Raw genomic sequence first — 15778 nt, 5'->3', positions numbered from 1 at the left:
AGAGTTGTTCAATTATATTAGGGGCACATTATATTCCACTCATAATTTTGATCCAATAAATCAGCTACTTTGGGATGAGATAGATGGGGAATTGGGGCTGTTTGAACTACTGGATTTATAATGTCCAACAAATCTTTGTAAATTGGTCATTTTCAATCCTATACCCACATCCAATCTTAATCAAATTCTGACTAGTCAAAATACTCCTCCAAACATAGCGATTGCCACCAAGCTTTGCCCCAAGAAGATTCCATAGCTTAATTGAAATATTGGAAGAAACCAAACTGTCTTTAGCTTTATATATTTGTAATTAAATTCCTTTTATGTTGAATATTTTTTTCTTCTAGTTTTGCTAACTTTCTGAATCTTGCACAATAAATGGAAGCATCTCCTATCATCCGTTGCTTCACGTTAATGTGTTTAGTGGGATGTAATTTAATTTTTAATTAATTTATATTAACTATTAGTCTTAATATAAATGAATTGACTTATTGACCAAATTTGTAATTTAATTTTTTATTAATTTATATTAACTGTTAGTCTGAATATAAATGAATTGACAAACCTTTTTTTTTTTTTATGCTTTGTGCGAATGGGATAATGCCCAATGGTTATTTTTAAATAAGTGTTTCAAATATATCAATGCAATATTATATAGGAGATGTTTATGCATAGGTAAATAAATGTTGAATTTGTTTATTTAAATCGGTAATTTAAAGTATATAAACCAGTGTTGTAAAAATCGCGCTGCCCAGCCGCCGCAGTGACAAGAATACTATATTCGTTCAAGTGACATGATAAATGGCATGCTTGATGCTTACATACATGTAGAGGAAGAAATTAAGTCGGCATGAGCATGTACAGAAAATGGAAATTCAATAAAGAAGAATGAAAATCAATAAAGAATGAACGCATTGTATTTATGTATCTACTCTACAAAAAAATAAAAAAAATAAAATAAAATAAAAAATGATTGCAAAGTAAAAGAACGAAAATGGGTAATGTGAAATGTTAATTTTATGTAACATCCTTTACGAAGTAACTGTAATATAGAACCAGAAAGGACTATATATTATGTTATGTTTGTTACTTAATAATTGATCCATACTTTATGCTCCTTAGGACATCTTTTTATGTCGTTCAACAATGCCACCTCCTTTTCCACTCTAGTTATTTGTATTCAACAATTCTCAAAAACCAAATAGCACTACAATACTTGCCCCAACACAACACGACATATACGTATATATAATTCTTCAATTTTCCTAAGATTGTTTCTTCAATTTTTGTAAATAGAAGTGGAGAATAATGAGGCGTAAGTTTCACAAAGCAAGGCGTCTTCCCCTACGACGCTGCAGAAGAAAGCACCGGTTACTCTTAAATTGGATAAAGAAGAGATGGTTCCCTACAACCCTTTCATATCCTTGGAAAATGGCTCTTCTTCTTCCTCCACTCATATGGCAATTCCCTGGTTCTCTGGTCGTCCCACCTTCTCCTCCTCCGGTGCTTAATGCAAAGGTTGTGGAAGGGCAGAGCTGTAGCCATGTTCAAGCGGCTTTGCCCTCTCACAAATTGGCCTTTGGTGCCATTACCGCATCCATCCACGGTTCTCGCAGGTTTCAAAATAAAATGTACGCTATAATCAGTCAATTAATGTCCGCCCTTCCGGTTCCTGACTTCTTTTGCATTTAGATTGTATCCCTTACCCTTCTTTGTTGTTCTAATATACTCACACCAATGGTTTTTACCGTGATGCTTATGTAATAGACTCATGAAAACATGGTTATAAAATTTGCTATATCATGTTTTGTGTACCATACTCCAACGACCAAAGCTCCGACAAAAATCTAAAAATTATCATCAAATATTTTTCATAAAGAACACCACTTGTTACTAGATTTTAATTAACGAGAACCGAGTTTAAACTACTTGAACTAGAGGTTAATGGTTAGGTAAAGAGGGAAAGATGAATGCAACATTGTTGTGGCACTGCTATATTCTAACAGACGAAATGTGCGTGGGGTTGAGAGTGAGTGGTAGGGGGCAGGCATTTGAGAATTTTGTTGCAAATAACCTAATAAAAGTAGGCACAATAAGCAACAGTTTTCGACAAGGAAAAGAAGTTGCAGTAGAGGAGACTTGTAGAATGCGACATAATTTGGTTTACATCAACAAAAAATAATCCACATACAGAGTCTACGGAATATAGTCTGGAAATGAGTCTCAATTTATGGCCAAAAAGCTCTCCCCTTTATGTACAGCAACTAATCAGAGTCCCACACATATTAGGCAATTTGCTTGAGGGTCGGTCGGTCGGTCTACTTAATTAAAAAGGAGCAATTATAAGAATACCTAAGCATTCTTGCTTTTCACTTCACTTCAAACTCAGCGCTCTTTTAGCAAGAAGGATTTCTTTTGACAGAATCAGAAGTCAAACTCTCCTGTTGCCTGAAAAGGAAATGTGCATTGTATAAGTAGGGCATTCCAAGATGCATAATGGAATTATTGACTACACAATTTTCAACAATATAATATAGCCCACCTTATTAAAGAGTATATCTTTATTATTTATATGCATTATACCGTCCTTTAGAGTGCATTTCCACCTGCTCTTGGTACGGGTAACCTTACAAAACAAAAATAATTGCATCATTGTTATCATAACTGTATACAGAGCATGACAAGATGAAGGCAATAAAAACTTTTCCAGCATTATTATAGCCATAAAATGATATTAAAGAGAGTTTGATAAGGGAAAGGCAATAAGAACAACCACTCTTGATTTTCCCACACAAACCAAAGTTCTTGAAGATGGAAAAGAAAGGGTAAATACCTTGTCAAACTGAGCCAAAACTAGATGTGCTGTGTTTAGATCCTCTCCTTGGTCTACATCATCCAAATCATCATCATCATTTTCATTCAAGGGCTCTTCATCATCGTCATCTACGACATCATTTTGTGGGACTGGAGCAGGAGTAGGTGCTTGCATTTCTAAAAGACCGAAAATCAGCTCCAAATTTACGGGAGAACAATTTAAGCTGATGACACACTATCATATAAACACTGGATCTTGAATTTACCTGGTGCAGGTGTATTTGCTACATTGTAGTCTTCATTGACAGTTCCTTGATAATTATAGATCTTTAATGTAAAATGAAGCAACCAAAGTTTGCCAGGAAAAAAAAAAAAAAACATTGTTAAATCACCAAGATTCTATTATGATTCAATACAAATTGAGAGGACAACTGACTTGTGAAAAGAAAAAATCAGAGAAAAAACATTGATTAGTTGTAAAAAATGCCAGGAAAACTGGAAGTAGAAAAATGAATATGAAAAGCTGAACATTATGAACTAGTACACTGACAGACATTCCATACACATGTAAATTTAAGCAATAAATGCATACTGGAGGTTTTCATTAAATCCAAACATGTTATCTGATGATAAACCAAAACATACATTGGGTGTTGAGAGCATTTCATCATAAGGATCAGGAATTGGACCATCCAGCTGAGGGATTCTTGAAATACTTAGCCCTTCTATCACTATCTCCTTCCCAGCAGCAACAGATCCATGCTGAATAGCACTACCTTGAACACTCTGAAAAAGACCACTTGGCAATTTAACAAGTTGTTTTGGACCACAAAATAGATGTATAACCAACACTAGAGGGAGGGGGAAAAAATCCAATTTAATTCATGAAACTCCTACCTATGATAGAAATGAGTTACTTAAAAACCTTTACGGAACACAGAAAAGATGTGAATCAAATTGCGTTGTTTTACTACTAATCCAACTAAAAAAGGGAAGGTGCTTGGTGTGTAGGTAAGACATTTCTCTTACAATTAACAGCCAATGAGAATGATAAAAGTTAAAAATCAGCAATGGAAAGATTAGCATCTAAAGACCACTCAAAATAGAAAAAAAACCATGTCCCAACCCTCCTAAAATCTATGCTAGTCATTTAAGAGCACATGATACTCCACCAAGGACCTTGTAGCCCAATGGCATAGGCATGAGACACTAATATAAGAGATCTTAAGATTGATCTTCATTCCCTTGTATGTAAATTTTTTTAAAAAAAAAAAAAAGGAGCACCGAGCACATGATACTCCAGATGCAGGGGTTTAAGTATAATTTTTTGTTACCAGGAACAACAGAAAAAAGACAATAACAAAATTGAAAAGAGAAGCAGAGCCTATACGTGCCCATAAGCTTCAGACCACAAGCGCACGTGCTAAATTCAACTGCTGGTGCCACAGAGTACTAAGACTGCAAAAAGAAACTGAACTTGTATTGAACCTGGGAAAAGTATATCTATGTTCATAATAATGGGAGCTCAGTCCTTTGCTACTTCAGTCCCACAATATTGTACAACTTCAACCACCCCACTGTGGAATACACAAACTAGATGCTGTAAAAACAGAAAGTCAATATACTCACCATAAAACTATGACTTGACCTCTTAATAACCTTTTTCATTATAACTCGCAATTTGAATGGCTCTTACTTGCAAATAAGTTATTAGAGCTGTTGAAGCTTTAAAGCAATGGTCCTAATTATGCATGAACTTATGAGAATATATAATATATTCCACCTTTGGATCATAATATAATGCATCTCCAGCTCCATCTTGCTGTGGTATGTAACCGCCAGGCTGATACTGTGAAGCAAAATCCCTTTTTCGCTTTCCAGAAGGAGGAACCATGAAAAAATCCTGCATTTGTCAAAATTATTTTTTAGTCCAATAATGAGCCTAGAGTAGCATCAATTTGATGAACAGGATATATGTTATGAGAAGCCTAAAGAACAAGAGAAATTAATGTATATTTAAAGAGTATATAGGTGGTGTACCGGGAATAACATATATGATTAGTGAAACATGGAAATATAGTCAACTCCCTTATATTGCTGTAAAGTATTAGACGTACCCTTTGATGCTATATGCCTATACGCAAAGATTATACAAATTTGGATTCTCATGTACATTTGGTCCCATTACCATCGCAAGCTTACTAAATGCCAAGAAAATTCAATTTCAATAATCTTGGACCTTCAAGTGGCATCAAGCATTTTGGATTTTTGGTTATCTTCCCTACTATAATTTAGAGGTTTTGTTACCCATGAAACTCTCCAACCATCTGAACTGAATAGAATTCTAATGATTCAAATCTTATTAAAAAAAAATATTAATCTTTATAAATTTAACACAAATTATACTGATCAACCCAACCCCTTTCGGCTTTCACACACATAAAAGTGTTGGGAAGTAGAAATAAGTGAGGAACAAAGACCACTGAACAACATTTTGCTTTTACAGGGTATTTGATAGAACCACAGTTAAATCAGACAGTTTAAAATTTCACCTGTGTCAAGGGTTGTTGTTGGGATGCTAATCGTTCACTATCTTCACGTCCTTCAACGTAAGCTGCACAAAGGAAGAGCAGACTAAAGCATAAAACGTTGTACATAATAACGAAATATACATGCCAAATCAGTAGCCAAGATTAACATTTTATAATGTCACAAAACAGTTATGTCAAATCAGTTCACTTACCAACATTAACATCAAGAGGAGGCCTTTGGTTCATCCAAGTTGAGGGTGGTTGCTGCACAAATAAATATACCAATCCCAAGAGTTACTTCTGAACAGAGCCAATAGAATAGAATGGAAAAGCAAAATGAGGGACAGCTTTCAATTATAATTTTTGTACAAGCAATGCAGTAGAGGGATGGGAGAGTTAGTTGAAAACTCAGAACTTTCCTCTAATTTTCCCCCACCTTCTATATTGAGGTGGGTGAAATCAACTTAACTAAATTTATAAAAATTCTATAATGCCCAAAAAAACTGTTTTTAATTGCTTCATTATTTAGGGATACAGGCATCAAATAGTTTAGAACATTTTCCTCTTTCCCTTTTTTGTTCTCAAACAAAACATGCATCTAGCCTATGATCCTATTTTCATCCAAACACAAGCAAATTTTACTCAAATTTTCATTCTTCCCAATTCAAATAAACCAAAAAGCTTTACCTCAAGTCCCAAAACATCATAGAAGAAAACTTATTAAAAATATTCATATAATTATTTAGATTGGCAGACTAAACAGATTGCAGTGTTTACCATATAAGGGCTAGGCCTCCCTTGAGCAGGTTTAACATCGGGGACATCATTCTCATTCACAGAAGAGTATTCATTGGGGGTGATTGGAGTGCCACCAGTAGCAATATTATACAAAGAACTATCTGCTGGTGTCTGAGCAGTTCCAGGTAATGGAGTTTGAGCTGTTCCTGGCAATGGTGTAGGGGCCGGGGTTGGTAAAGGAGTCTACATTCACAAACACAAAAATAAACCATTCAATATTCAAAACTTCTGAATTGCATTGTAAAGATGGACACAGGATGCTTAAAAACTAACCGGAGGAAAAAGCAAATCAACAGTGGGAGTGTGAGCTGTTCCAGGTAGTGGTGTCTGAGCTGTTCCAGGCATAGGTGTTGGGGCTGGGGTGGGTAAAGGAGTCTATATAGATTCACAAACAGAAAAACAAAAGGCTCAATTTCCCAACTAGAGCTACTGCTGAATCCCTGAGCATGAGCAAAATACATCCAAATTCCATTGACAAAAAGGAAACAGCATAAAACTTACCGGAGGAAACAGTAAATCAGCAGTGGGAGTTTCGTACTCCTCACTGCCTTCGTAGGGTACATTAAGGTCATGCACAGGGGTGATTGGACCGCCGGGTACCACTTTCGGAGCGGAGTTCCTCTCAATCGGACCCAATATAGCCCCAGCTTGCATCATTTTCATCTCCCATATCTAAAAAATCCACATAAACTTATCAACTAAAATCTCCGAAAATTAACCCCACACTCCGATAGATCTACACAAAACGTATTAGCCCTAGAAGGGTTCAGATCGATCCACAACCCAGTAACAGAATCAAATTCCCACATTACACCCGACAAAAACCGAATACTAAGTAAGTATTCCACTAAATTCAAACCAGAAAATCACCCGATACACATACGATTGTAGCCACACACGAAATCGAATACAAATCCGAGCAATTAAAAACAAAAAAAACAAAAAAAAAAAACAAAAATAAATTAAGAGAAAGACGATTACTCCTTGGAGCTCGTTGAGGACGCTTTCTCCGGGACCACCATTGTTGATGAACTCTTCGCGGACCTTATTGATGACGTCCTCGATAACGTGGATGTAAACATTGCTGGTATTATTACTAGCCATATCTCAGCACCTCAAATCCTCGGAAAAATCGGGAAGAAAGCAGCAATTAGGAGAATCGAACACTGGAGTCCCGAGATGCGGGGGTTAAGGTGGCCTGCAGGTTGGAGCGACGGCGGTGAACGCGGAGGAGGAGACGGAGGAGGGAGGAAGGGGGCGACGAAATGGGAAGAAGAGACAGGGGGCGGAACAGAAACGGAGAATAAAGAGTGGAATATAAATAGGTTTGCATCCGTTTATATGCGTGAGCCCACGTGGCAAGATCTGATGCCTCCGACATTTCGGTTCTGTTTTAAGAAAAACTTCGAATTTCACTATATCGTTGCTGCCACCACACACATCCAGCTCTTGTGGGCCTGGCCCCCTTCGGGATCTATTGGGCTTTGATATCAGTGTTAGCTAATCGGCCGATTCCATTCTAGCCCAAATTGAGTTTTGTGGACCTTCTACAAAACAGGGCCATTATACGGCAAATTATGCTATGTGCAGGTCTCCAAAACAACGTCGTTTTCAGGGAAAATGACGCTGTTCTAACTATAAAAAAAAAAAAAAAAAAATTGTTCGAAAGGTCGTTAACGGCGTTAACAGCGTATTCGTTATGAAATTATGAATGTACAGTTATAGAATTATGAATGTACAGTTACGAAATTATGAACTTACAATTATGAACATAGAACTTCGAAAATTATGAATGTACAGTATGGAATTATGAATATACAGTATGGAATTATGAATGTACAGTTTTGGAATTATGAATGTACAGTTATGGAATTATGAATGTACAGTTATGGAATTATGAACACAAAACTCTGACATTATGAACTTACAATTATGAACATAGAGCTTCGAAAACTATGAATTTACAGTTATTGAATTATGAATGTACAGTTACGGAATTATGAATGTACAGTTATGGAATTATGAATGTACTGTTATGAAATTATGAACACAGAGTTGTGAATATATGCTCCTATAACGAAGCGGTCTGAAATTTAAAAAAAAAAAAAAAAAAAAAAAAAAAAAAAAAAAAAAAAAAAAAAAGATAACAGTGCCACTGACGGCACCGTTACCGTGCCCATGATGCACGATGGGCACAAGTCCACAGCATAACGATTGCCATTATACTGTGGACCACCGTGCACGTGCACCGCGGTCAAAACAGTGTCGTTTCTTTAAGTAAAGAAGCGGCGCGCCATTACTATTAACGGAGCGCGTATTTTTTGGTGTGTTAATTACCAACTAAAACTACAATGTATCTAAACTGACACGCCTCACGTATTATTTTATATATTATCAAATGAAACTGAAGTTATATCAAAATGATATTGTAGTTATGGTGAAATGAAACTACAGTATATATAAAATGAAACTGAATAACATTTCACATATTTGAGTGTATATTGTGCAATGAAGCTGTAATTATATCGAAATGATCATGTAATTGTGTTTTAATGAAATTATAGTGTATATAAAATAAAATAAAATAACATTTTCACATATTTGAGTGTATAAATATCGAATGAAACTGTAGTTATATCAAAATGAAACTGTAGTTGTGTTGAATTGAAACTACAGTGTATACAAAATGAAACTGAATAACAGAGTTACTTTTTGCGGAACGGCTCGAAACGGGTGCCGTTTCTTTTCATTAAACAAAATGACGTCATTTTGAAGCTCAGTGCATAGGTGCAAGATATAATTTGCCTACAAAACATTATAATTGCTAATCTAAAAACATAATAAGTGTGAATGAATGTTATACCCTTCATTTATGTCCAATTTTTCCATTAAGTTTTTTGATACATTATGCTATAAAAGTTGTACCATACAATATTTTGGACAAATATACCCCTACCATTATAACTTCCGTTATCTTTTCCACTATTGTTACTATGCACATGCATCTACCATATATTTTCTTATCTTCTTCTTCAATAATAATAATAATAATAATAATAATAATAACAATAATAATAATAATAATATAAAAATTATATATTGGAGTTATATGTTAGTTATTTCCTAAAATTAAATATAAAAATTAAATTTATAACATTATTATTATTATTATTATTATTATTATTATTATTATTATTATTATTATTATTATTATTATTATTTAAACATCTAAAATTTAAATAAATTTAAAATTTTAATATAAATTTTAATATTGGGCACCTATGTTTTGCGCATCGCGCATAAAAAAATACTAGTAATAATAATAAATACAAATGGTACATTCTTTGTTGTATTTGTATTTATCTTTGGGAAAATTGCATCTTTGGTCCTTGAGTTATACCAAGTTCTAACTCAATCCCTGAGTTATGACCGTATCCATTTTTAGTCCCTCAGTTATGAATGAAGTGGCTCATTTAGTCCCCGACCGTTAAAACTGACGGAAAAATTTAAAAAATATTTAAAATTTGAGGGGTAAAATAGAAAATTAACATTTTATTCACTTTTTTTTTTATATATATATATTGAAACCACTTTTGCAATATTATTTTCCCTTTATCTTTTGAGGGGTATAATTGAGTCGTCACTACCATTATAACTCAGGGACCTATCTCGCCATTTCCCCTTTATCTTTTGAGTAATGCTAGTAACCCATTCACTTTTAATAGCATTTCTTTACCACTGAGTTAGGAAAAAAAAAAAAAAAACTAAATCATTATTTCTACCAATAATGAAAATGTTTCGAATATTCAACATATTTTGTTTGACCACCACCGTAGAGTGCTGGCCATATTGATTTTTGAGGAGGTTCAAACTCCTGACCTCTTTTATTTAAGGGATGAGAGTGTACGACCACTCACGCTAACCAAGTTGGTTATTCAATATTTTTTATTTAATATGACATTTAATTGAGTAATATGAATCAATGAACGACTCAGGGACTCTTAGAGGTAAAAATATAAGGAGAAAAAGAAGCATTGTCCTTACCTATTTCAACTATAACGGAGGGAATAGTTTATGGTGGGAAATAGTTTAAACCATAAGTATACAACAACAACGTTCTTAGAAGAATTATCCATATACGAGCTCAATGGACACATTTTTGGGATAATTTTTTTTAATGGGGCTCAATCAACAATCAACTAAATTAATCTCATCTTACAATATGCAAATACTAGTATTATATTGGTCTCAAATACGATTCCAAAGCCAACTTGACTGTTCAAAGTCATGTAGGGTTGACTTGTACTCTCATAATCAGAAACAATTAGGGTGTGTTTGGTTGGTAGGTTTTGCCCGTAGGAATGGGTATGAAAGTGATTGTTGTTGTTTGGTTGATAGGTTTTTAGAACACTACTATGGGTTTCGAATACCCCATCAATTGAAAAACCCATACCCAAATACAATAAGGGTTTCATTCCCTTATTCATTCTCAAGCACTACTATTAGTAATCATTCCCATTCCACTTTACTACCAAACATGTTAAATAATTTCACCAAAACCCATTACCATTACCAAGTATTTAATACCCATTCCGATTTCGATTCCCATGTGCGAACCAAACACACCCTTATAGATATGGGTATATGTGAGTAGCAAAACATAATAACATTATCCGTAGCTTTTATATATTGTACTCCATAGTCCATATATGTACTTCCTTACCTCTAAACTCATAAACCAAACGTCCCTAGATAACACTCAAATTATTATATTGTAGTCCATACTCCGACAAGCAGGATCGTTCTTAAAAAAATTGGGATCTTATGCGAAAATTCAACATAGGTCCCTTCTGTATAATTGTAAATATATAAAAAATATATTATATTGTACCAAAATATATAATAGTCTATAAAAAATTATCATTCAATTTTTTTCTAAAAGTGACATTCTTCTTCTTCTTCTTCTTCTTCTTCTTCTTCTTCTTCTTCTTCTTCTTCGGGCATATTTAGATGTAAAATCATTTACCAATCCATTGAGTCTTTCTTACAATATACTTTATCATAAGTAAGATTTCAACAAATTCAACTTTAAAAAACTTCTTTATGCATAAACAACAGTAAGTCAAGACTATTTGATATTGCAATTGTAGCATCAAAATACACGAAATTAGATTGTTATTCACCTATCAAAAAAAAAATTCCTAGCTAGGGTTAGTTATTGAATTACTAATTTTAAAATTTTGAATAAAATTAAAGAATTAAATTATTTAACTTACATAATTTCATCCTTTTATTGTGAAGAATTAAAAAATTGAAGATGTCAAATGCACAAACAACACACTTCAAATTAATGATTACTAAGATCGAATTCCTGCGCTGTGAATACAAATCTTGCATGTCTGCATTATAATAGGAATAAGAGTTCTTTCAAAAAAAAATAGGAATAAGAGTAATTTTTGACTCTTTATATAATATAATTTTCCAATAGTCGAATTATGAATGTAAGCTTTTTAAAATTTTAGACCGTCTTAATTTCTTTAAACATAAATTACACCAACACTAATATATAAAACATAAATATAATATACAATAATATTTTTTTTAATAGAAGTGCCCCAAAATTTGGGGGCACAACCACTACACTGTGTACATATATACTCTGTAATATTTGGGCCCTGCCTAGACATGGCAAGAATCGGCACTGACCAAAAGGTTTCAAGTTCGACTTTGATCTAATGAGAATATTATATTGACTTTCTTGATTTGAGCTGGTTAACTATAAACAATTTAAATTGATTTACCTCCTTGTGACCCTTTATTAGCTAAAGCCACCCTACAATGTTTACTTAATGCACACTCTCTGAAATTGTGACTGTGAATTTTCCTAATCATCCAAAAATTAATTAATTAATCACAACTTCAACACATGCACATAGTCTATCATATTATTTTACCAGTAATGCTACAATTAAAGAAATAACAGATTGAATAAAAGCGTCACATGTATGTAAAGATTGATAATTATATATAGTGTGATGATGGAATAATGTATACATGGTGTGATTACAGTTGGGAGGAAAATGTGATAAATGTTACAACATATATATAATATAATGTGTCACGAGAAAATCATATATTCCCATGCATGATACATACTTCCATGACGTTCAAAACATACAACAGAGTAAACACATGATTGCCAGAACTTTAATTTGATCTGTTTAATTTATTGCTCTTCTTCATAAGAAATAAGAAATAATAAAAAACTACTGAGACGACAGATCAAATTCTATATATAGTTTCTGCAAAAATTAAAATTACTGCGCCGCCGCTTATCATGAGTTGGACAGCGCCGCCGCAGCGCCATAAGATCACGCCGTTATCCTCCAAAGTCCTGATCGGAAAAATCTTCAAGTCGGTGGCGATTTCTGGAATAATCGTATACGTTATCTACATTTTACTCCCGATTCATCCGTGCTGTTACTCTTCCACGATCTTCAACAAGTACAGTTACTCGACCCACGGGAGGAGCCGCCGCGCGGAACCCGACAACCTTAATCGCCCCGCCGCCACGAACCTCAGCCACGTAGTGTTCGGAATAACGAGCTCCGTGAAAACATGGAAAAGCAAGAAATGGTACGTGGAGTCATGGTGGAGGCCGAACACAACCCGCGGGTACGTGTTCTTGGACGGGCCGCCGGGGCGGGGGCGATGGGCGGCGTCTTGGCCGCCGTACAGGGTGTCGGAGGACACGTCGAGGTACAGAGCGTACGACAAGCACCCGCTGAAGCACGCGATCAGGATGTCGCGCGCGGTGGTGGAGGCGTTCAGGGAGGCTGCGGGGAAGGAGGGGGCGCCGGCGCCGCCGCGGTGGTTCGTTCTGAGCGACGACGACACGGTGTTCTTGGTGGAGAATTTGGTGAGGGTTTTAGGGAAGTATGACCACGCCGGGTACTTCTACGTGGGGATGAACTCCGAGTGCCACACTTCCAATTGGCTTTTCTCGTTCGGCATGGCGTTCGGCGGCGGCGGATTCGCTCTGAGTTACCCTCTCGCGGCGGCGGTTGTGAAGAATATGGACATTTGTCTCCAAAGATACCCCACTATCTACGGAAGTGACCATATTTTACAGTCTTGTGTGGCCGATTTGGGAGTTTCTCTAACTCAAGAAAAGGGATTCCATCAAATCGATCTCCACAGTGACATCTCCGGCTTTCTATCAGCGCATCCACAGTCCCCTCTCGTCACCCTCCACCACCTGGATGTCGTCGACCCAATTTTCCCCACCATGGACCGCTACGACGGCCTAAACCATCTAATGAAGGCCGCAAAAGCCGACCAATCCAGGCTACTGCAGCAAAGCATATGCTATGACAGGCAAAAGAATTGGAGTTTCTCTGTATCCTGGGGCTACTCCGTTCATCTCTACGAAGCCATCCTCCCTCAAAGCCTGCTGCGGAACCCACTGCAGACCTTCACTCCTTGGAGCAAATCCGCCTCGCCCTTCTTCGTCTTCAACACCAGAATCCCCTCCAACAATCCCTGCGAAGCTCCCCACGTTTTCTTCTTTGACTCCGTGGAGAATCGGGACTACGGCTTGCTCACCAGGTATACCCAGAAGAGGAAGCGCGGTTTGCCGGCGTGCTCCCTTACCGGCAGCCATTCTGCGACTCATGTGCCTGAGATTCGTGTTGTTTCGCCTTTATGGGAACTGGACTGGGTGAGTTTAATTTATTGCTAAATTTAAATATAACTAGTCTTTTAATTTCTATGAGCAATACACAAAAACATATGTTGAATATTTATATTTTTTAAAATAATTAACAAATTCCTACTAATTAAAATTATATGAAGTTTAATTTATTTATTATAATAATCTAATGTATAATGTATACAAATATTATTATCATTAAAGAATATAAGAAAATATATGGTGGATGCATGCGTATGGTAACAATAATGGAAAAGATAACGGAAGTTATAACGTTATGAGTATATTTGTCCAAAAAGTTATATAGTACAACTCTAAAAATACAATGTACAAAATGATTAGCATTAAAAATATGAATATAAATGAGGGATATAACTTTGATAACATTAGTTTATTGTAGAAAGATGTTTTGTAAATTAGCGGTTAGTTGATAATTGTTTGATATACTTTCTTTTCTCAAAAAGCTAATTGAAAAAGTTGCTTTGAACAGTTTTTTGAATTTTAACATTTTAAAATTACAAAAAGAATATCAATCAAATACTTATATTGATTTTTTAACCAAGTTAATAATCGTCAAATAAGTCAAAATTGACAAATATGATAACTATTTTACCAAACAGGGTCAATAGGTCTTATCTGACTTTTAAAATAAAATCATGTGAACTACCGCTCTGTTACAATGTAATATATGTTCATAACTACTTTCTCAACCAACTAAAGCACAAAGAGTCAATACCGCTCACACTTTGAAAAGCTACTGTGTCAAACCACAAAGTCATTGGGAAACTATATCTTTAATTATATTAAAACTTATATATATATATATATGAGGTGGACCCAACATGGACCCTAAGCAAGGGCCCAGCTTGTCCTGGCCTAGGGTAGCCGCGAAAGTAATACTTTGTATTAACGATCAAAATATCTTCAGCAAGCATTTTCTTTTTTTGAACACTAACGAGCATTTTCTTAGTTGTGTTAAACGGTATTGCAGTGAAAAGATTGAGATTTTGTTTCCACACTTTTAAAAGACTATAATAAATGTCATATATGAGCTTATTTTTACCAGTGTCATGAGTACCATAAATTTTATATGTTATAAATGGTATGTCTTATATCCCATCGTACGTCTTAATATATAAAATATATTATACAGGGGAATATTTCTCAAATACTTATAATTTCCATTATCAGGTTGGGAGCGGAAGAGAATGCTGTGAAGTTATGTCTACAGATGAAAGGAATGCAACAGAAATCAGGATAAGTGAGTGCCTCATGGATGGCATCATTCTTTGAATATCATTAATTAATTCCATTTTCTTAATAATATTGTGTAAACAAACAGTTGTTATTTAATCAGGATCAACGAGTACATCAAATGCATGCACTTTTTATTATTGATAATTAGAACTGTTATAAATTATTATATTATAAATATCTACTAGTATTTTTACCCATGCGTTGCACGGAATGTATATGTTGTAATATATTAATAATAATCACATCGATATTCAATTGTGTAAATTATAACATTGAATATTATATAGTGCAATTGATGAATTTAGTTTAATCGATTATGTTTTATATGTTATTATTGCTTTAATTCGAGGAAATAATTATCCAAATAATAGTCAACATGTAGATATACGCATCTGGTGGTGAAATTTTAGACAATTTATATATCAATGTTTAGAATTTGTATTAATTTGTCTCATTATCTTGTTATGTAGGAACTCAGTTATAGAAATTATTCGCACGGAAGATATATTTTATAAATATCTAACAATTTTGTCATATTTGTATAAAAAGAAAACATAATATAACTGCTTTGAATTACACATTATTGAAAACCTCTTTATAGACGACATTGGTGTAGTAGTAACATAATTTTGTCCATTCTCATCTAGAGCTAAAACCTTTAGGCTAT

At 34.7% G+C, this 15778-nt stretch overlaps 2 protein-coding genes across 2 annotated transcripts; one reads left to right on the top strand and one right to left on the bottom strand.

Annotated features, from left to right (window-relative positions):
- Positions 1-2103: 2103 nt before the first annotated feature.
- LOC109156408 (transcription initiation factor IIA large subunit-like) lies at positions 2104-7473 on the bottom strand. The gene is made up of 12 exons (XM_019304260.1): positions 7125-7473; positions 6645-6815; positions 6417-6518; positions 6123-6326; positions 5558-5609; positions 5367-5428; positions 4598-4717; positions 3460-3600; positions 3081-3141; positions 2834-2991; positions 2543-2626; positions 2104-2448 (listed from the first exon to the last, which is right to left on the bottom strand). The coding sequence occupies exons 1-12, from the start codon at positions 7245-7247 to the stop codon at positions 2425-2427; spliced, it is 1302 nt and encodes a 433-aa protein (XP_019159805.1). The 5' UTR covers positions 7248-7473; the 3' UTR covers positions 2104-2424.
- A 5007-nt stretch (positions 7474-12480) lies between these two features.
- On the top strand, positions 12481-15252 carry LOC109156312. The gene is made up of 2 exons (XM_019304154.1): positions 12481-13863; positions 15046-15252. Exons 1-2 carry the CDS (start codon positions 12481-12483, stop codon positions 15145-15147), a joined length of 1485 nt encoding a protein of 494 aa, XP_019159699.1. The 3' UTR covers positions 15148-15252.
- The last annotated feature ends 526 nt before the right edge of the window (positions 15253-15778 follow it).

This window comes from Ipomoea nil, unplaced genomic scaffold (genome assembly GCF_001879475.1).
Source record: "Ipomoea nil cultivar Tokyo-kokei standard unplaced genomic scaffold, Asagao_1.1 scaffold2705, whole genome shotgun sequence".
Taxonomy (NCBI): Eukaryota; Viridiplantae; Streptophyta; class Magnoliopsida; order Solanales; family Convolvulaceae; genus Ipomoea; species Ipomoea nil.
Note: the sequence above shows the minus strand (reverse complement) of the source record. Positions and strands in the feature narration are given on the sequence as shown.